The sequence below is a fragment of the Oryzias melastigma genome, linkage group LG18, assembly GCF_002922805.2.
Source record: "Oryzias melastigma strain HK-1 linkage group LG18, ASM292280v2, whole genome shotgun sequence".
NCBI lineage: Eukaryota > Metazoa > Chordata > Actinopteri > Beloniformes > Adrianichthyidae > Oryzias > Oryzias melastigma.
This window is the reverse complement of record NC_050529.1, coordinates 3,819,589-3,842,276: the sequence shown is the minus strand read 5'-3', so window position 1 is coordinate 3,842,276 and position 22,688 is coordinate 3,819,589. Positions and strand designations below refer to the sequence as shown.

At 40.3% G+C, this 22,688-nt stretch overlaps 1 protein-coding gene across 5 annotated transcripts in view; it reads right to left on the bottom strand.

Moving 5' to 3' along the window:
* Nucleotides 1-21,050, bottom strand: part of sh3bp2 (SH3-domain binding protein 2) — a 26,537-nt gene extending 5,487 nt beyond the window's left edge. Inside the window, exons 1-5 of one of the 5 annotated variants that reach the window (XM_024262773.2) lie at nt 20,917-21,050; nt 1,630-1,769; nt 1,454-1,556; nt 933-1,050; nt 773-840 (exon numbers count right to left, since the gene is read on the bottom strand). In XM_024262773.2, the coding sequence (XP_024118541.1) occupies nt 773-840; nt 933-1,050; nt 1,454-1,556; nt 1,630-1,765 (425 nt within the window). In that variant the 5' untranslated portion in view covers nt 1,766-1,769; nt 20,917-21,050. Of the gene's footprint in view, nt 1-772; nt 841-932; nt 1,051-1,453; nt 1,557-1,629; nt 1,770-2,728; nt 4,827-15,102; nt 15,693-20,916 lie in introns of those variants that run through there. The other 4 variants (XM_024262772.2, XM_024262770.2, XM_024262771.2 and 1 more) reach the window with 4 other exon arrangements.
* Between the last annotated feature and the right edge of the window lie 1,638 nt (nt 21,051-22,688).

Below are 22,688 nucleotides of genomic sequence, written 5' to 3'. Positions count from 1 at the left end.
TCTGCCCAACACAAGAAGCTCTCAGCCCACATCTGTTGGCTCAGCTGTTGGACAGGACAAGTTTAAAAAAAATAAATAAATAAATAAAAAAAACTGGGCTGATTTTGAACATAACTCAGAAAGGTGTAGAGCAAAAAAGGTTCCAACAACTTCAAACCTGTTACTATATGTTGAATGTCAAACAATGATGAAACCATTGGCAAAGATCGAATAGGTAAAACAATTGAACTTGTAGCTTTTTTTATTTAACTCTGAAGTGGTCTTAAATCTCTGCTGTAAATTTTTAAGTTATGTTAGCTTTTAGGACCTGTAGTCTTATTAAATGTTGAAAAAGACATAACCAGAAAGAAATTCTTCCTTATTTCCTTATACTCCTAATAATCCTAAATGAATTTATCAGTTAATCAGAAGCTGAGACACATGGTTTTTAGCTGTGAATCCTCAGTTACTAGATAAAAAAAAAGCAGTCTAGTTGGTTTTCAGTTAAACTGCAGAGGGAAAGTGAGCTCCCAATAAAACCAGTCAAAATGCTGCAGGCTGATGAAACCCTGCAGCTGTTGGAAGAATCACGAGACATTAAAGTGGAAATTATAAAAGATTTCCTGCTGGTAGCTGACATGGTTATCATTCAAATTTGAGCTTGCTCAGACACAAAAGAGCTGCAGAATCTAAACATAATGCTGGATATGAGCTCAAGAAAAAAAGACATACAGAAAAGGTTCTTTTAATTATTCAGTTTCCTGCAGTTCAGATAAGCTCAGATGTCAGGTACCTGGGGATCTGGGACTCCTTCCTGTCGTTATAGTGATCTATTTCCCTACGCAGGTGTCTCATCCATTTCTGTTGGACAAAAACATCACACCGCTTTCAGAAAACAACTTTATTACAATTTGAAACTGGAAAAAGAGTTTTTTTTAATGGAAAAGCCTTACCCTCCTCTCGCTCTCGCTGGCAGCAGAGAAGTACCACGTCCTGTGTTTCTTACTGAAGTGAACCAGTTTGAAGGGAAAGACGTTGCTGGATGTTGTCTCTTCTGCTGCTCTCATCACTCTTTAGTGAAAAATAGGAAATCATCTTTAGAGAAATGTTTGCATTAAACTTAAAGTAAAGTAAATACAGAAAATAAAAGGCCACAAAATGAGAGAAGTGGAGTTTTTAGAGAGCTGATGTAAAGCTGACAGGAGGCTGGGGTCTACATTGCTAAAATGTTCTCTCTGCTCAATTCGTCATTCCAGCTCCAGCTGTTCAACCTCAACGAAAAAAGAGTTGAGATTCAGAGGAAGACACAAAATCCATCATGTGTCTGGTTATTTTGTGGGGCGGTCCTAAACCCAGTGGGAGAGGGAGTAGGATTGCATTCCTGGGCTTTATACCAGAATTTTTCGCACCCACTTGTTGACATCCTCAAATATAGACGAGAGGGGAGTGTTTTCAGAAGGCCATGCAAACATACCTGTTATAGCCGTTGAGAGAGAATGCCCCCTGAGGTGCAGCAGAGGTACTGCTCTTGAAGTAGTACACACAGCCTTTGTGGATGATGATGTACCTCAGAGGCCCTGCAAGGCATCAGGTCTGCGTCACACAGGTCACTCGCAGCCTCGTGACACAGTCACTGGAAAAAATACTCACATTTCATCAGGCTGAACTGGCTACCCCCCTTCTTATGCAGGTATCCTGCAGTGGAAACTCCCCCCGGCATGGTGAGGAGGTTCTGAGCCCCGATGGCTCGCATTGGGATGGGCCAGCACACCTCTGGAGACGACATGGTTCTAAAACGGGAGAAAAAGAGGAGCCTCAGTCTTTGAAGTCCTACGTCAGCCATCGTTTGTTCTATTAGAAAAGTGTTCCCATCTGGGTTTTAGTTATGATGTTGTTTTTAGGCAAAATAAAAAAAACTTGCATTGTTTTGTCAGACATAGTTTCTGCATATCAGCACTTTTTCATCTGCTCCTTATTCACAATGACTTGAAAAATACTCAGAAATGCAGTTTTGAGCTTAGTTTTCTTGATGTTTGTCCTTAATCAGGATAAAAATGCCACAAGAACACGTTAAAAACACCAAAAACACATTTGTTGTCAGATTGAGTCTTTCAAATTAACACATAATGATTCAGAGAGAATCAAAAGCCTGTTCCCTCTTCAGTTTCACTCTCAGCAACTTCATGAACTTTAACATCTAAAGCACAGATTAAAAATATTGACATTCTCCTACAGTAAATGAGAGTGGTTTCAGTCTGCAAACACAAAGCAGGTGTTACGTTCATGGAAGACAAAAGACCAGAAACAGAGCTGTCATGTGCACAGCACTCATGCTCGGGCTCTGACAGAACTCCACCGCTTCCTCTCCTCTTCCTGAGCTGCATGTGGACAACACAGAGGCAATCTTAGCAATGTGCAGTTAGAGACAATCCTCCTGAGGAAACTAAAATCCTTTGGAACAAGCAGTGACATCCTGACCAGATTCTACTACGCCTTCATTGAAAATGTAATAAACTTCTCATTCATCTGCTGGTTCCACTCACTAACTGTACAGAACAAAAACCGTCTCTGTCATGGTGCTCCCTCTGCTCCTTCACTTGGACCCAGCTGTTGGATATCACCTCATCACCAGCTCACAAGGAGGGCCTGCTCCAGCATTCATCGCCAGTTCGTTACCTCACCCGGTGCAGTAGCCTGGCCTCTCTATTATTTGTTTGGTACTAAGCTGCAATTCTTCGCCACAGCTCACCTGAGACATCTCCATTCCTCTCCCGGCATCAGCTCCTCAATAACCACGGACAATAAACCAAGTGTCAAACTTCATCTGCCTCCCGTAATCCTTCCAAGTTCCAGCATCTGGGTCTGCCCCACTCCGTGATCATGACAGTCTCTCACATACTGTTAAAGTCTGCTCAAAAATCGTTAAGGAACCAATTACATCACTTGCCACCCTGTGTGATCAGCAGACAACAAAAAAAAAGCGCACAAAATCCTTCAAGACCCCTCCCATATTATGCATCAAGAGTTGGAATGGCTCCCCTCACATCGTAGGCTTCAGATTCCTGGATGTAAAACACAGAGGAGGAAGAGCACCTTCATGCCAAGAGCAGTCCAGCTACTTAACGCTCACCTACAATCCAGCTAATCAGTACAATTAAACTAAATTATCACAAACACACTACGTCACTTTGTCATCCTGTGTGTGTGTGTATAACTATATATAGAATTTTTTTACATTATTTTTATTTTATCTTTCTTCTTTTTTGTATATATTGTGTCTGTCATAAAACATCAGACCTCTCCCTTGTTGAGAAATCACAGGATTTTTATTATTATTATTGTTTCTATATGCTACTGTGTCATGTGTAACCTGAATGTTGATAGAGGGCACTCTCTGCACCTTAAAACAGAATTGCCCCTCAGGGATAAAAACAAGTTTTTTGAATTGAATTGAATTGACACCAAAGCCACGAAGATGAGAGGAACATCTTTGCTTTTGAAGCTCCTCTGAACCGGCTCACGAGCTCCCTACCTCCCGCTCAGCCTCTTGGTAATACTCTGAACAGCTGCGCTCTCCCTCAGCAGGTTGGCCGTGGAGGACACAACCGTGGACGCAAAAGACGGCAGAAATTCCATGACAGAGAACCGACAGCTGTCATCCGTTCCAGACGCTCACTTCCCTCCTGATCCTTCTCTTTCTGAAGGTGCTCTTTCTCTGATGTTTCTCTGGCTCTTGTTGAGTTTTTTTGTCTTTCTTCCTCACAAATAAACTGAACTGAGACAGCAGGCAACACCTACACAAACATGGACTTCAGCTCTGAGCTCAGGAAACATTTAACAGGGTCCTTCTGCTGGACTCAAGAGCACTCTGTGTGTGTGTTTGCAGCAAAAGGGTGAACACCCTTAATTAAGTTCTTCATCTTCTCATGTGTTTATGTGCAGCTTCCAGTCTATCAGCAGCATCTATTGACCTCGGGGTTTGTGTGGGAGTCCAGTGTTTGGGAACATTCCAAAGAAAATTCCACTTTTCTATCTCCCTCTGATAACAGCTTTAAGGACAGAAATGTTTTTTTTTTGTTTTTTTGGGGGATGGGGGGTGGGCACATTATTCAAGTCCTTTAACTTAGAGGGAATTTTCCCATTCTTTTCTATTCTATTCTATTCTATTCTATTCTATTGCATTACATTTTTATCACTTTAACACTAGAGCTCCAGTGTTGATCTTCTTTGATTTACTGTAATTTTTTATTGTCAACGAGGAGAAAAGCGGTGCAAGCCGCTTTTCTCCTTCAGAATCTGCTGGAATGACGTTGATCATGTCAATGGTTGAAAAGTTACAGTTTGATAAAGAGTTTGTGTGTGCGCGTCACAACGCCTCAGGTGTTAGTAGTTAACTCAGAGCAAATAATTTTATTGATTTCAAACCATGAACATATCAGACAAACACCAGAAACCAGCAGCTCCCTCCTCATCCAGTATGGTGGTGTAGTGGTTAGCCCTCTGGCCTCACAGTGAGAAGGCCCTGGTTCAAATTCCTACAGGAGTATTTTCCTGTTTGCATGTTCTCCTTGTTCAGTTTACTCCTTCATGGATGATGGATGGATGGATGGATAATAGATAGATGACAGCAGGGTGGAACCTAAACTGTTTCTGAACTCTCACAGCCCAGCTCAGTGATTGTGGGAACTTCGAGAGAGCCTTGATGCTGGATGTTCCTCTTTGATAATAGACAAAGCTGAAGAATAGACACCATCGAGCAGTAACTGAGCCTTATCTCAGGTCACCACTGCTGCACCCTCACCAGTACAGCAGACACAGAAACAACCAGATGGAGCCGTCGCTGCACACTCAGCATTTTCATGTTTTTCTCAGGAAGTCAGTAACAACTGCCCATCTCCACCTCTCTACAACCTTCCATCCTGTGGAGCAGCTCTCTAGGCTCTAAAGCTGAGCTGCCAGTGAACCACAGCAAACTGCTGTTACATTTCCAGGCTGATTTTGACTCCAAAAAGTAGTTAATTTAAGTGCACTACTACAAGTATACTTAGTGTACCTCACTATAAGTCAGCCTGTATTCTAAATTACATGTACACAGCCTACATTAGACTTGCTATACTTATACTCAAGCATGCCTTGTCAAATAAACTTCAGGTTTACTACTTTTTGCTAAAGGTAATTAAGACCTAAAACTTTCCAACAGTCTGAGAATCTTCTGTTTTTTTTAGCTAACATCTGTCTTCATGCTTCAGTGGTTTGGTCTGGTTCCCAAAGTTTTTGGTCCTCCTTCAGAATAAAACTCAACGCAGCTTCGATTTGAGCTTTATCCACTTGAAAGTAGGTCCCCTTACGCACTTCTGAACCCCATTCTCAAAGGTTTAAAACTCTATTTTTTCTCTTTCTTTAGGACTTTTTTTCATGGATAACAAAAACAAGTATGTGTAAATTTTAGGAGGTGATGAGGATTTAAAGAAAAATATGTAAAAAAAAATGTTGTTCAGACATCAGTTCAGGTCGTGACAGTCTGTCACTGATAAACTGAATCTTTCATTTTACAGGCCTTCTGTTGAACAGAAAGTGACCCACGCAGACATCCATGTTCCTAACCTGATGTGTCCCTTTTGGGGTCATGGGGGTCTCGGGGCCTGTCCCAGCTGGGTGAAGGTGTGGAACACCCTGGACAGCACACACACTCATTCCCACACACTCACACTTAAGGACACTTTAGAGCAGGGGTCTCAAACTCGTGGCCCGCGGGCCATCTGCGGCTCCCGAGATGATAATTTGTGGCCCCCGTCTTCATATGAAAGGTTAATGATAGTGCATCCCACAGGGCTGATATGAATGACAGTTGTTGTGAGCAGAGCTGAACGAACCAATCACAGTGAGGTATGTCCACTCAGCTGGGCGGAGGAGGAGCCCTGAAGCTGCTGGAAGTGCTTTCACACTGAAGGTGATTCGCGGGCCCCGCCCCTCTGTCTCCACGTGACAAATTCACAGCCTGTCAAAAAAAGTGTTTTTGTCACTGCGCCGGGTGTGGGAGGAGGTAGCAGCTCCGTCCGTGGATGTCTCACTTAGAATAATTGGGAGACACATATGGAGTTTTATTTATATCAAAACTCTATTCAGTAATGAGACATCTCTGCACACGCATCAAACATTCCGCGCGGACAAATCAGATCCTCTCGAGCACCCCCCCCCACCAGCAGAAAGTCCTCGCCAGAGAGACTGAATACTTCCACTGCATGAGTGATGCGCACGAGCAGAATCTTAGTGAGCGCGCTGCTCTCAGCTCAGAAATGAAGGAGGAGCTGTTAATAGACATTTGAAGTCTAGTCAGTCAATATGTGGTTTCTTCAATCGTCTGTATCTGCTGTATGGTCATTGTTATTATTTTATTAATTTATTAATGATTGATTTTCTAATTCATTTTTTAAAATGTGTTTATTTAATTCATTATTTTGTGTTAAAGCAAAGATATCTGAAAACATTGGAATGTTTTATCAGAACTTTTCTTGTAGAAATCCTGATGAGTTTGAGACCCCTGCTTTAAAGTAACCAGACATGAAGCATATTTTTGGACTGTAGGAAATGCACACATACATGGGGAGGACTGCACACAGAGAGAACCCAGTCAGGACTTGAGCCACCATGCAGCTCCACAGCAGACAGCAGCAAAAAAAGGTGGGACATGGTTTCATGGAGGAAGAAAAATGGAGCAGGATGGACTTTCAGCTTGAACCCTCTCACCAGCATTTGTTTTCTTGGTCTTCATCCTGGACTCTGCAGCTGTTTTGGGCCAGAGATGCTAATCAAAGCTCCACTGTTTGACAGGAAGGTGAGCGTGGAGCTGCCTGCATACCAGCCTTATTCTCACCCGCTTCCTCCCAGGACGCACAAACAATGTCTGCTCGGAGCAGTTAAAGGGACTTTAAAGATCTTTTCTGCCTTTTGTATTTTTTTAAACACACAGATAAATGGGGGCCAGAGAGTCCTTATCTCAGGAAAGGCTGCTTCAAATAGGAATGTGTTATGCAAGCTCCAAATGACCTCCCTCTGTGTGTGCTACACCCAGCCTTAAAGCAGCAGAAGACTTCAGCTTCCTGGCTTTACCAAAGAGAGAACACACAAAAGGAAGCAGCTTGATGGCCTTGTCAGCGCGGTGGATCCACTTTCGTCCCCCTCAGAGATGGCAGAGGCTGCCAGATGTCAGAGAGGGGACTCAGACGCCCAGAAACATCAGTTCTAAAGCTGTCGTGTGTGTCAGACGTGTGATGGGGCATGAGCGAGAGGTGGAAAACCCCGGGCAGATCCCATCTCAGGGCAGCTTTTTATGTTTTATGACTTCATTACACAAAAGCAGTACATGAAGCTGACAAGAGTGTAAGTATGTAAAACAAATTCAGGAGCAGATGTTGTGTGCTTTAACCCTTTAACATCAGGGCTGCAGTGTTTATGTTTTTTGATTTACTGTAACTTTTCAACACAATAATTCTGGCAAGTACAGTACAGTATGTTAAAGATTTTGTGTTTAAGCATCACCAGCAACGCCTCAGGTGTTAAAGGGTTAAACAAAAAACTGTGTTGAATAATAGAAAAAAGGCTAAAAACACAAGCTACGGAACACTAGACAATTTTGAAAGAATCTTCTTGAAAATAAGCGTAGACACTGGAAATTCCGTTTACGTTTGGAGAAACTTGTAATGTTAAAAAGCAAGCTTACAGCCCCTCACACCCCCAACCTAACACTAAAGAACGGCAAACATATCAGAGCTATCCAGCTGTACAGATTACATCCAGATTCCAGCTCAGACGAGGAAAACAAAGAAGTTTGTTGATCTTTTGTCTGACAGTGGATGAATCAGAATGGACCAGAGCAGGAAGCCCGTGGCCTGCCCAAATTTGATCTTTTTACGTCCTGAAAACAATCACTTTTTTTTTAGATATAATTTATTTACCTTGTTTGAAGTAAAAGAAAAAAAACCGGTGCCCTATTCTCTAGAAAAGCATTCAGAGAATAAAATAACCTTTGAAATGTCAGAGACATCTTCTTCAAACAGCTGAGCAGCAGCTGCAGCAGCACGCATGTCCACAGATGACATATGCCTCTGGAAAAAAGAAAGAGGCCAACAAAAGCCCCCAAATCATGGCCTGGAAGCACAGATCTGCTTGTTCCATCCGCAGCCCCCTTTGGGGGTTTGCAAATGCATCAGAGAAGGGGTCAAAGCTAAACCACCAAGCTGCGACTCTACTGTTCATGTCGCAGATCCAGTTGTAAAGTGAGTCACATTTACCTGAAGCCCACTTCCTGTCGGTGTCTAAGACAGCAGTTCAGTTTGCAAGAGTGCCTGACTTCTATGTGCAGCTGTTAACTCAAAAACTGAATCAGGACTGAGGTTATCTTTGTGTTAATCAGGTTTCTGTCTTTGTTTCACTTCACCTGGACGAGACAATGAATTTCATGCAATAAGTCATGCAGAAGCTCCAGATGGCTGCAGCTGAGGCAGGTGAGGACAGTTCCATCAGGTGAGGTCTGCCAGAGCGAAAGGCAGATGGTGGGTATCTACTTTAACACTAGAAGTCCCACAGAGCAGCCATTTGGCTTTTCTACCTATAAAACCCGCACGGCAGCCAGTTGGCTCAAAGGCTTTTAGCCATTATCCTTAATCAGGTGTGAATTGAGGCTTTTGTTATGTAAACAAGCTCCACCAAAGGTGGGGCCATGCTGAAACACTTCAGCAAAACTTGTTTTCATTTTACCATCTGGGACTTCTATAGTGTTAAAAGACAACTTAACTTTCTTTGAGATACAAGTATTTTGGCAACATTCCTATTTTGGCAGATGGATATAAAGTTTCAACAATAATACACAAAAGGAAAAAAGAAGTCATAATTTTGAATACTTCAAAAATGTGATGTGTTTTTATTTTTGCCACTATATATTTTGGGGTTTTTTATGGCAAAGCAGATTTTGCAGCAGAATTTTGTATAAAAGCAGTATTCGGGAAACATAGTTCTAGTTTAGGATCTGTCATCTTCACACAAAAGAGCATTTGAATAAATTTCTGATAAATTATAGGAATTAAATATGCACATTTTAGATTCACAATAGTTCAGAAAACAGGACGCCGTTACGGCCCTGAGCTGTTTTTGTCTGTTTATGTGCTGTCTGCCCCGTGTCCCCCCTCCCAGGTGCTCAGCCGGAGCTCAGAGAAGGGCTTCCTCTAGGACTCATTTTAATTTTATAAATCTTAATAGCTTGTTGAGTCCTTTGATCACAAATTAAACAATTATATTTTAAGACAATTTTCTAAAAATAGTTTTCACTTTACATAACATTTTTGAAGCCGAAGTTTTATTTGTAAATGGTGAATGGATTTATTTCAAGAGACAGACTTGCTAAATTTGGGGAAACTGGAAAGTTTAATTTGACTCATAAGCATTTAGCGACAGCAGGAGATACATTTGTGAGTAAATGTTTATTTATGAATATTTTTTAAGACAGATTTATCTTAAAATGTGCAACTCTAGGCTTTAAGATGATCATGCTTTGGAAATAAGGATAGTTGGATGGTTTTACCACTCAAAATGGGATACATTTGGGAGGAAAATAGTATGTAAGCATACATAGCCAACTGTAAAGATGTCAAACTCTTTTTGAGCAAAACATTTATTTTAAGACATAAGTTTTCCACTATCAGAGCAATATATTTAGATGTAAGTGTTTATAGCTAAATTAAAGATTTTATTTTGTTTTAAGATGTCAGGACATCACAACTATTTTAATAAAGCTTACCAAAACTAAATTAACCAGTTCCATTGGCAGATTTATTTTCACTTATAACAAGCTTAAATATCTTGTGTTCAGTATTTTTAACCTGTTTTGAAAAGGACAGTGTAGGGTGAAAGTGGGGTACACCCCCAACAGGTTGTGGTGGGGAAGTTGGTATTGTTTCTTGTATTCAAACTGAGTCAAAAAAATTCAAACAGAAAGAGAAAATGATTGTGCATTTCACAGCCACAAACACACACCTGCGATGAGACTATTGAGAGCAGAATTAAGGTCCTGTTTTCTAACTGCTTCCTCCTGCACACCGTCTCTTCCTGTGTCCAAATATGGGAGATCGCTCAACAGGAACCACCTAACAGCTGCAGGAAAGACTGTGCACACTATCACAACCACACTCCCACCCTTGTGAGGGTTCAAATAAAGCTTATTTGCACCGTCTCTGCATTTCCTGCATGCAACAACTCAGTTTGAGCGATAAGAATCAGTAAGAAGTGAGCGTAAAGAGACGTCTGTGAGGCAGGAAGAGCACGCTCTGAGTCTTGGCTTTTGTTCTGACTGCAGACCCCCGAGCACGGGTCGTAAATGAGAGCACATTTCCTGTAAACACGGGAAACCTGTTCTCTTCAGTGTGAATCTCAGAAAATCCTGCAGAGAAACTGACATGGCAGCAACCGATGTGATGTAAGTGGTAACCCTCCAGGCTGGCAGAGAAAGCCACCAGCCCCAAGAGCTGGAAACAAAACACTAACAGGGATGTTTGACTCATCAGACTAAATAAGTGCACGAAAATAAAGGTTTGGACTGGCCCCTTTAAGAATATGAAGTCGATTAAACTTGCAGCATTCAGACATTTTGTGTCTATTTGCAGTTTTTGTTCTTTCATGCTTTCTGTTTATCCTGCCTTTTCTTTTTCCTGAAGTACCTGAGACAGATGGTTTCCATCAGGATCTGTTTTACATCTGCTGTAAGACAGCTTTCCTCAGCTTACTACTACCTGGACGTTAACATATCTAGACTGAAATGAAAAAAACGTGAATTATTTTACCTATAGTGAGACAGGCATCTTTTTTTTCTTTCTTTCTTCTTTTCTTTTTTTTAAATATTAATCATATTTTATTCACAGCTTGTTTGCTTACATCCTGGGAAGAAACATGGAAACAAACTCTAAGTTAAAATGAATGAGACAGAATGAATAAAATAAGTCTCCTTTAGTTTGTCCCAGATAAAATAAACAAACAGAATGTTTTGTGCACCACTTTGCATGGTTTAAAAAGGCATATGAAAGCAACAAACACATGGAGCAGACAGTCTGGTAGACAGGATCTGTGAAAGGTGAGGCCTGAGGTACATACTGTTTCCCTCCGTTATTATCCCTCAATAAAGTATTCAATGAAAGGATGTTCTAAGCAGGTCCTTAGGCCCGTAGTATTGGATCAATATCGATCCAATACTTTTGCAACACATTAAAACATGAACAGATGTAACTAAAAGATCCAGGTCGTGCCTGATTTTTATTTTGTTAAACGTTTTTTAAATATATAATGTACTACTAAATCAGTATTTTTCTGTGAAGTAGCTTTAATAATCAAGTAAAAACAGTGCAACCTCCAACTAGAAAAAATAGTTAGCTATTAAGTAGTAGTAATAGGGGATAATTAGCAGTGTGAGAAAGCTTAGAGTCTGTAGTTTTAGCATCTTCAGAACTGAAAATATTTTTGGTGATATGTGGTGATGTGTCCAATAAAACTTCTTAAAAATCAATGAGGACTTTCTTTTAAAAACGTTGTTGTAGCATGAGTATGATGATGAATTTTCTTGACTAGCTCGTGTCAATTTAATTATTTATTCATTTTTGGGTTTTTTTGAGAGATCATGGATTGTTTTTAATCACTTTTTCTGGAGTTTACGGTTTTTAGACAGTCCCTTGGCAGCCATCGCTCTCTCTCTCTATTGTCACGCAGAAAAAGCCACTCTCCATAAAAAGAAACTAAAACTCCATCTGTTTTTGTTGTTAAAATGTGTTTTATGGATAATTGTCTGCATTAATAAAACAAAATAACAGAGTCACTTGCTGTCAGTTTTAAATGTTTTTTGAAAGGTTTTTTCATTTCAAATCTGTGAATACTGTATGTCGCTGACTGTACAGAACTGTTTGGAACACCTTGTTCTCAAACTAGAGCCGTACTCTACCAAGTTTTACAGCAGAAAAACTTTTGTCATCCATTCATGGTATACAGACTTCCACTTGAATATTTAACTGTAAGAATGAGCTGGAAATATATAGAACAGGTCATAATAATGAGAGTAAATTATATATTGGCAGCATTCAGCACCAAAAAAGAACTGTTTTTTTTATATTTGAGTCAGTGAGACCAAAACTTTATCTTTTGTAAAAAATAGTTCCTTGTTTCAGATGCTTCTCTCATTTGATTCAATCCTGTTTTAATACCAGAAGGACAGAGGCTGCATGATTCATTACAAGTTTAATTAACTATCATTTTCATTGTCTTAGTTTAGTTTAGCTCGTTAGCTCGTTTGAAGCTAATGATGGTTGACATGTGTGCTTTACATCCACTTTGAGCATGACCCAATTAGTCGACTAATTAGAAGAAATAACTGGAGATTAGTTGACTATTAAAATAATGGTTTGTGGCAGCACTATTGATCACGTGATTTAAATGTGTGATAGACGCTCTGTGATGTGGGGTATCAAACAAGGCCAGCCCATCTTCAGTTTGAGGGGAAGTCCATTCCTGCATGCAATGTTCCTTCGTTTGGTAGTCAAGTATCACCAAAGTTGGTGGTTTAAGCCGGTAAAATCATTTACAAAAGTGGATTGCATCAACATCCAATAATACAACAAAATAGAATTTTTAAGCAGTCTTTAAAATCCTAAGGAACATTGGAAATGATAGGTGAATCAATAGGTGATAGATGAAAATGACTCAAAAGTTTGTTTGATATTCCTACAACCACACTATAATCTACAGATTTCAATCAGATTTCTTTCAACAAGTGTTTATCAGAATGAGAGATTTGCAAAGGCCTGTGTCTAGATAAGTGTAAGGTTCCCTCCTACTTTGAGTTCATGATGGGAGGAGAATGTGAGTAAAGTCAACAGAACTGATCTTCAGCAGTAAAACTCGTCATTATAATCAGCAAATTGAATCATAGATTCCAGAAAAGCACCGTCTGCACAGTTAGCTCCACAGGAGCAGAAATCTCTGTGCTTCTGCATCCCTTAATGTCAGTAATGAGAGAGAGCAACAGCATGGATGAATGGAAGCAAATACTATTTTTGCTGGTTCTTCAGTTGGTAAACGGTCTATACCAAGAAAAACTAACTTTTGAGCTTTTAAGTGTATTTTTCGTTCCTCATTATAAGAACCCCAAAGCGGTATTTTGATACATTCACGCATTTCTGAGTAATCCTCAAAAAACCTGCGCTGTCTGCAGCAGCCCCTCCCATACCCACGAAAACGTGCGGGTTCTCACGATCTGATGTTACAGAGAGACCGCCCCTTTCAGGAAGAGTCTGGTCTCTCAGCTCCGCCCCCAGTCTAACACCAACACTCAGTTCCTCCACAGAGCTAGCGATGATCAACAAAAAATGCTCATTTTAGATGCAGAACACAGATGTGTCCTGTCTTCAATAAATTCCAGCTCAAACAGGAGTTTGTTACTTTATATGCAAGGCTCCTTTAAGACTCCACTGAAGCCACCGAAAAAGATCCCTATTGTAGGATTTGGTTGTAGCAGCACACACACTCCAATTGAGTTGCAAAGATGCTTCAGGGAGCAAAAAAAAAAAAAATCCACGGCTTTCCCAAAGTTTGCTTCTTGTTTCAGGAGACATGAACCAAAAGCTGATCAATGTACCTAACTCACAGGGGGGTTGCAGGTCTGATCCTTTTTCACCTGGTAACCTCAGTGAAGTCTGCTGGACGGCTAAATAAGTCTTTACATGCATGACAGATCCTAACGCCTGCTCTAAATAAAGCCTATTTCCTGAACAACACGTTTACAAGTGCTGCAGGGAGAGATATTTTACCGATTACACATGATGGTTTTTGAATAAAACACGTCAGTGGTCGATGGGAACATGACACAGTGGTTCCACACTGACAACTGTCAAAGTCATTCACAGATCTTACTATAATCTTTAGTTTAAAACAAACAAAGATAGTTTCAGATCTGGAAGTTCATCAGCCTACAAATGGAAGTCCAGAGAGATTGGATGGTTTATAGTGGTCAGAAATTCAGATTGACATGACAGAAAATCAGATTCATACTCATAAAATATAGTTTATTATTATGTCTTTTTGTGAAAACATGGGATAAGCACAACATTTTTAACATACTGTAACTTTTCAACCATTTACCCGATTTACTCACTGAGCCGGTTTTCTCCTTCAGAATCTACTGGAATGATCATGTTAATGGCTGAAAAGTTACAGTAAATCAAAGAACAATAACCCCTGAGCTCCGGTGTTAAAGGGTTACATGTTTTGCTCTGAACACAGTTAGGATTCAGTAAGATGATTGTGTCCCGTTCATGATGTAATGCTATGATATCTGAGATAAGCATGCTTGTAGACTCTTCAGCCGACCTAAAATAAACTGACACAGTGTTTATTTTGAGAAAAGTTTCACATGTGTAAAAATATGAGAAAACATGACGTGCTGGTATGAAAATCTGTAGGACTTTTTTAGACTCTTCAGCTTTAAAACCACACAGGAATTCTCCTTTTTGCTCTGCTATTGTCAATAATCTAATTTATGTTAAAAAAAAAAAAGTTGCTCAAATAAACCCTAATATTAAATGTGACAAAAGGATGTGAGAAACAGTACCACCAATGCTAGTATCCTCACTTCCTCCATATCCACTTTCGGTGTTGCTTTAATGAGGCACCATAGGATGCTACTTTCCTTTCAGCCCTCACCCTCAGTGCAGCTGGCTCATCACTGGTTGCCACATTAAAAGAAAGATAAAGTATGCAGCTGTGGAGCAGGTCTGTCAATGGGAATGCTCATTCTGATGTAAAAGAGCGAGCATCAATGACCTGGGGCTGAGGATTTGCCGGCTGGAATTTTTTAGACACTGCATCAGTTCTTTAGAGACGACTAGAAAATCCCCACCAAGAAGGAAAAACTCTTAGAAGAAGGAATATGTGCATCAAGAAGCATGTCAACCCCTAACGTGATTCTCAGGCATGAAACTAAACACAATGTTTAGGGATTTTTCAACACTCCAAACCGGCCAGACACTCATGAGGTCATCGAGTTAGGATTGATCAGGAAATACTGAAAAAGCTAAAAAACAAAAACAAACTTACATGAAGTCCCTTTGTTCTCGAATACACATCCTGCTGCTCAGCTTGGAGCTCAGAGCAAACGAGCTCTTCTTTCTCATGGAAGGAGCAGAGACGCCAGCAGACATGACTGTGACAGCACAGAGCAGTTTACCATCGTACCTCTGAACACCCCGGAGTAATGGTGGACCAGCGGACACTCAGATGGGCTGACACTATACTAGTGCTGTACAGTAGGTGTTAGACTAAAGACAAATAACGCAAATCTACAGACACAGGTATGGAGGAGGTGACAGAGCGTCCAGATTCGTCACTAAGGAAGCCTGTTGGTGCTCTGAACCCTCGATACTCCACCAGACATTTCCTGAATGAGACTCTTCCCTCATGCAGGGCTTCTGATTGGTTGACAGTCTTCAGCAAACTTCTCTGCTTCCCCACAGATAGAATAGGACTGAGTGACAGATGCCGCCCACAAAGCTGCTCGTCACAGACTCAGAGACAAAAGGTTGGGGGAATTTCCATCTAACAGTACTGGAATAATTCAGTGGTCTACTGCTTATACACACAAACACACATATACACACCCACACCACACACACAAACAAACAAAAATATCTGTTCCAAAGACATACAATTTTATAGAAATGCAAACAGTTTGACCCTTTAACTCCAGAGCTCCAATGTTGATTTTCTGTGATTTACTGTAATTTTTTAATTGTTTACACAATCAGCATAATTTCAGCAGATTCTGATCTGCTGGAATTCCAGATTCCAAAGGAGAAAAGCGGCGCATCGAGCCACTTTTCTCCTTTAAAATCTACAGGAATTATGTTGGTCGTATTAACGGTTGAAAAGTTATAGTATGTTAAAGATTTTGTGTCCAAGCGTCAGGTGTTAAAGGGTTAAGAACCCTAAGGAGAGTGTAAATATCTACTTAGAGAGATCACACTATCATGACTTTCAGGACAGAAAACATTTATTGTTGGGTGATGAAACATGAAACATGAAACTATGAAACATATTCTGACACTGGACGAAACCAATTTAAATCTTCAAACAGTCTAACACAGTCAACGTTAACGGCACTTAAGACCTCTGACGTGCCAAAATGGCTCAGCTCTTAAAAGTACAAAGAAAACAGCTAGAAAGAGAAAACACAGGAACGTTAGGCTTCATTCTTGGATCTGTCTGCACTAGAGCTGTGTAGGTGTAATCCGGGAATTTTTGTTCATACCTTACTGGATGAAACTGAATGAAATTTGCTCTAATGAAAACTGTGTCTTTTGTGTGTTTATCGTGTTCTTGTAGCATTTTTCTCATGATGGAAAACATAAACAGAAGAATTTAAGATTGAAACTGCTTTTCTTAGTATGTCTTTTTAAAAATTGGAGCAGATAAAAAAAAGCTGAGCTGGAATCTGGATCAAACCTTTACAGCTGGATAACTCTGATATAAATGGTCATTTTTGTTCTATTTTCTTTTTTTTTTTTTAAACTTGTCCTGTCCAACAGCTGAGCCAACACATGCGGGCTGAGAGCCTCTAGTGTTGGGCAGATTTTACTGTCACAACAGGGATTTATTGAGTATAAACCCCTGTTGTATTTCATGCTAAACTTTATGTATATTGATTATGTTTTATTTTATTAATGCATTATTATTTTTTCTTGTTGTTGGACCGGACGGGAAAAAAAGAAGGGGGGGAGTGGCAACAGAGGCTCCACTCCATTCTGATGCATCCTCCTACAGACAAATAGATTCACGAACGTCTTTGTTTTCCTCGTCTGAACTGGAATCTGGATCAAACCTGTACAGCTGGATAACTCTGATATAAATTGTCATTTTTGTTCTAAATTAAAGAGGTTTGACAGCTGATGCAGTACTAATGCTAAACTTTTATTTGGTTCATTTATGGTGGGGTGAAGTCTCATATGACCAACATGATCTGATTGATTGTATTCTAAATTTTTGTTATGTAGGATTTCAATCACTTGTGCTATGGGCTATACTACCATGTACTGTATGATCATACAGTACATGGTAGTATTTTTTGAGTACTGGATGTTTGGTGTTTCAGGAATTTTGCCTTTTTAGGTGTCATTGTGTAAACATACAAGCTATACAATGTAAAAAATAACAACAATTAGACAATACCAGGAATAGTACACAGAGATTTTCTAAATTGATGGATACAGTTAGCTACTACCAGAAATAAATAAGCGGTCTGATTTTAAACAGTAAATACATCACACGGAGTCAATCAGATAAAAATCTTGTGTAGAAAATGTAAAAAAAAAAAANNCCCCCCCCCCCCCCCCTTGTCACTATATAGTGCGTTCGCCATTTTTTGTGCAGTCCGAATCTACTAATTCCAATTTCGAGTGCACTTGAAATTTCCCGGAAGTCTTTGCGAAAAACTAGCGTACATCGATGGTCACAAGATTAGCGGATATAGACCACAATACATTGTGGTCTAACAATTTCGAACAACAAAAAAAAATGTGTATAAATGTAATATTTGAATCATCCACATTTTCACCATCAGAACACAACGGAGTAAAAAAAAAAAACGTCGTGAAATGCTCTTTTTTATTCAATTTTCACTTTGTGAAATTGATGACGACATATCCAGTGTTTAGAAAAACAAAAGAAAAGTCGTGAGCATTGTGTCCAAATTACCTTTAAGATTCAAGGCACTGGATAGTCCTGCACTATGTAGTTTTTAGTAGTTAGAGATTATGGGGGAATTCGGACACAACCTAAGTCACTGAAAGGTATTCTCAGTACTGAAGAAACTGTCAACCGTCGCTGTTCAAGCAGCTGTTAGGTAGCATGAAACAAAACATTTTAAGCTGAAATGGGAAGGACTGAATCAGTTGTTGAATCTGGAATGACACCAACAGTTCTGCTGTTTGGTTTGATCAAAGATGAGCATCAGATGAGAAATGCAGGAAATTTATGCGGAGCTAAAGTCAACATCAGTCCATTTTAATGAATATTTTGAATTTGTATAAAATTCCTACATTCAGTGATTACAAGTTATGGCATAAATGAGTAAAGGTCTGCAGCTGCATTCATCCCCCCAAACTCACCCGATTCTGATGTATTCTAATTTCAGCAGGACTTTGCTTGTCTGCCACCTAACAAATGAATGTTATTCACCAGTAGTGTGTTTGTTTTCCATTCTGAATTCTCAAGCTCTCCTCCATAACTTCACTAAGTCACAAACATTTCAGCTAATTTCCTAAAACTCAGAAGCGTGGAGTTTCAGATCCAATCTTAGCTGCTCCTCACTCAGGCTCCAGTGTATTCGTCAGTCTAAATAACATCAAGATCTGATCCTCTGTAAAATCACAGAAGTTTCTCTCTATACTGAATAGGTGCCACAATCTGATGCTCAGTGATTGGGATCTTCATTAAGAATACATATTGTGTATTGTCAAAATCCCCATTTAATCACTGCAGGCCTCTGCAAGCAAGCAGCGAACCTAAACTAAGTCAAAGAAAAACTCTTTCAACAAAAATACAGAGAGACTGCAGGTGGCTCCTCAAAACTTTTATCAAATTGTTTCAGTTACAAATCACCTGTATGTCTAAAAGCTGTGATGTTGAAGGACATGCCAAGCTTTTCCACACAATCTATTGGCTGACCGGTATACTCTGACACACGATGGAGGTGATGCAGGGATTCAAGAGATTCAAGTGGGTTTTTGTCATTTTTCTCCCCCAAAATTCTCTAAAAATTATGCTTCTATTTATTCCAATAAAAACAAGTTCCAGTGTAAGGAAAGCAACAAAACATCAAATCCAAAAGTTAAAAATCTAGTGGATCTCAACCAGTTCCAGCTTCATTTATAGACAGCCCGGAGATGATTCATGAGAAGCATGTGGTTCTGAAGAATGATCAACCAATCCAACACGACATTCCATCCATTCATTTTCTTGACCGCATTGTCCCTTTCGGGGTCGCGGGGCGCCGGAGCCTATCCCGGCTACTGATGGGTGAAGGCGGGGTTCACCCTGGACAGGTCGCCAGTCTGTCGCAGGGCCTCAATCACACACATCCACTCTCACATTCACACCTAGGGGCAATTTAGAGTCACCAATTAACCTATGAAGCATGTTTTTGGACGGTGGGAGGAAGCCGGAGTCCCCGGTGAAAACCCACGCATGCACGGGGAGAACATGCAAACTCCACACAGAAAGGTCCCAGCCGGGATTCGAACCGGGGCCTTCTAGCTGTGAGGCAAGAGCGCTAACCACAGCGCCACCGTGCAGCCCCCAACACGACATTCTTTTGCTTTTTCTTGTGGGTAAGTAAAAGTTAAAACAGGAAAATGGTTTTGTAGTCAACATCAAAAACGCCTCGAATAATGTTGAACGATGAAAATCCACAGAAGAACAGTCTGACTTTAGGGTAACTACCATAAACACTGTCACCCTAAATAAACTATAAGTATAGCCCATCAGATATCTCAAACATTTGCATTTGTCATTGAAACTGAATGTTGACTTTGAAAAACGGACAAGTTTTTCTCACTTCACCCAGAGTTCAAAACAATGCAATCAAATATGACCCCATCTTCAACTGAGTAGAGTACAGCTCTGCAACACAAGCAGACCAGTAAATATCATTTTATCAACCACTCCACCAATTACAAAGTAGTATTATATAAACAACACTACATTACATCTTGATTTGAAATGTTCCTGTGGACTGAAAACGAAACAGTTTGTTTTAACAATAAAAAATAACATTTTGTTATAATAGTTTTGGTCTTCATCAGAACAATAAGGCTGCTAAAGTTACAACATCCCTTAAAGTTCCACTCTTTCATCTTTTGATCAAGTGTTGCTGTTGGTTTTCAACTATGATTAGCCAATTTTTTTTTTTTTTTACTGGGACATAGTTTCTGCAGAGCAGCAGAAGTTCATCAGAAATTTACCTCTGAGTTGTGGGCAAGACTTTTGATGTGGAACAACCATGTCCCCGCCTCCAATTACCCACCCATTTACACTCTCCATTTACACAGCTAGCTTACACCCCCAACCTGACAATAGTGGTGCAACAAAAATGGTGAACAATACTGGAGATATCCAGCTGTAGTGTTTGGAGCCATATGCCAGGTCGGATGAGGCAAACAAAGACGTTCATGGATCCATTTGTCTGCAATTGGATGTATCAGAATGGAGCGGAGCCGGAAGGCTTGTGAACCCCCTCCAGTGTATTTTCTGCATTATAATCAGTTTTTTTCCACTTGCATTTTTTGTCTGATCCTGATTCCCATGGATATTATTGAATAAATCCTCAAGAATGCTATTTTAATCCTAATTTTCTTCATATATATCCCCAATGATCAGAAAAATACTACAAGAACGAGTGGGTCTTTGACAACCATCATTATTTCTAGTTGAACATTTACTGTTATACGACGAGTAAAGCAATAAGAGAAGAACAAATGTTTCTCAAATTCCAAAAAATATTATGTAAAAGACACCAAAATTTAAATACATTCAGAAAATAAGGAGGTCTAAGATGCATTACTGTCTGTAACAATCTCATATGACAGAATAGAGTGATAAATTTGGCATTTTTTAAAGCTAAAAATCTTGAAACATCCTCTTTGTTGAAGATATAACTGGCCTTATAATATTGATCACAAGAATAGAAACATTACACACACCAGAAAAAAGCAGTCTGAGTGCTATCTTTACACTTTCAGTTCAGCACCACTTCTCTCTTCCTTTAACAAACTCAATTACCCTTTCTGACCTCATTTAACTTCAAAAATAAAAAGGATAAAGATGAGTTTCAGTGCTGGTGATAGTGAGGAAACTTACCCATAGACTTCTGCATCAGCTGTGAACTCCACTGTCAGTTTTTGTCTGTTGTTTGAGCCTCGCTGAGCTCCACTTCACTTCCTGGCCTGACAACACGGAGTGGCTGCTCTAAGAGTCACCACACCCCCTGTTCAGTACACAAGACAACTTGGCTGCTGAGCTTATTCTAACAGTCTCGCGGTCAGACTGACGCAGCATATAAAAAGAAAGTCTAACAAGCAGAAGTCTCTCAGCCTCATCTGCAACACTTTAACTCGTTCATGTCATGCAGCTCTCTCTGGAAAAAGATGAGGCTGAGCTCCCTCGCTCATTCCACTGAGATGCAGCTCGGTTGGAATTTAGCTTTCAAGCAGCTCTAATGGTTGCACTTCTGACACCATCACCAGCACATATAATGCTCGTCTGACTGCAAACAGAACTCCGGATTTGCTTTGTTCCTCCTTTCCGGTGAAGCTCTACCACTGAATGACTAATGAATATCTATGAAGCCTGAAGATGGAAGATTGTGCAAAAACCCTGTGAAAAGACCTCTGCGGCTGTGAGTGTTTGGAGGCGTGATTGGGTTACACCACTGCCTTGTTGTTTTCAATAATCATGTGAACATTTGGCAGCAACACATCATCTTCCTGTGATTTCATTTCCAAACATTTTCTCTGTCATTCCTCTGGACACGTGTCATCACCATCTGCTGCTTTGGGTTTTGATCCAGTTGTCTTTTGGTTCTTACTTGTAGTTTACTGTGCTGGCTGCTGTGGTTCCTCATGTGGTGCCACTTTAGCTGCATTATGTGTTTTCCTGTCTAAGTGAATGTCAGAAGAGTGTAAAAGAGGATGGCAGACTCGAGAAATCCACAGGGATCCGACCAGGCACCCAACAACGCAGCAGGTCAAGTTCTTTATAATTCAGTTTATTAAAACAATAAAAAAAAGCCCTCACTTTATAAATAAATAACAAATACATAAGAAAGACCAAATAAGAGTCAAAACTCGTCACGCTCAGCCCCCCCCCCCCAGTCCACAGTCCTGCCCCTTCCTCTCTCTCCCACCAGGAATTTAAAAAACTCACACACCACAAACTAATGCATGTGAGAAACGTAAACAACCAAGTAAAACCTTTCAGAAAAAAGTGAATTTAAATGAAAGTACTTCTGGTGGTATTTACTTACTTTTTAGCTCAAGGGTCCAACCTCCATTTAGGAATGAAGAGGGGAGAAGACGGTGAAGGAAGTTGAGTGATAACAGCGAACAGCTCCCCTGTTGCTTTGAGGGGGTGTGGTGTAGTTAAAGTTCTATCAGCTGTCACACACCCGTTATTGAACTCGGATTTGAACTCATGACCTTCAGTCTCAGGGTGGACACTCTACCTCAGGGTTACTGAGCTGGTATGGGTCTTATGACACCCGTGAACCGAGCACAGTTCTTTCATGGGTCTTGACTCAAAGTTAAGGCCTGATCTGAATGCAGGACTTCAGAGAAGCCAAAGGGCTGAATAACGTGTCCACAAGGCAGGGGCATCGGAACGGCTATGCGGCATGGCCCATGCATACTTGGTAAACACATCTGTTACAACCAGGATCTTCTGATACTTGTCCTCTTTGATGAGAGCCTGCTCAACCATAATTCAAAATATTTTAGATGTCCTCATAAAGATTCTGATCAGTTCTGGCACTCCCGAAGAAATTCTGTGCTTCACCACACAGGTGTGCCTATAATCTTCCTCATACTTAGTAAAAGCTTGGCGCCACTTCCGGGGTGTTGGTTATAGCCATTGTT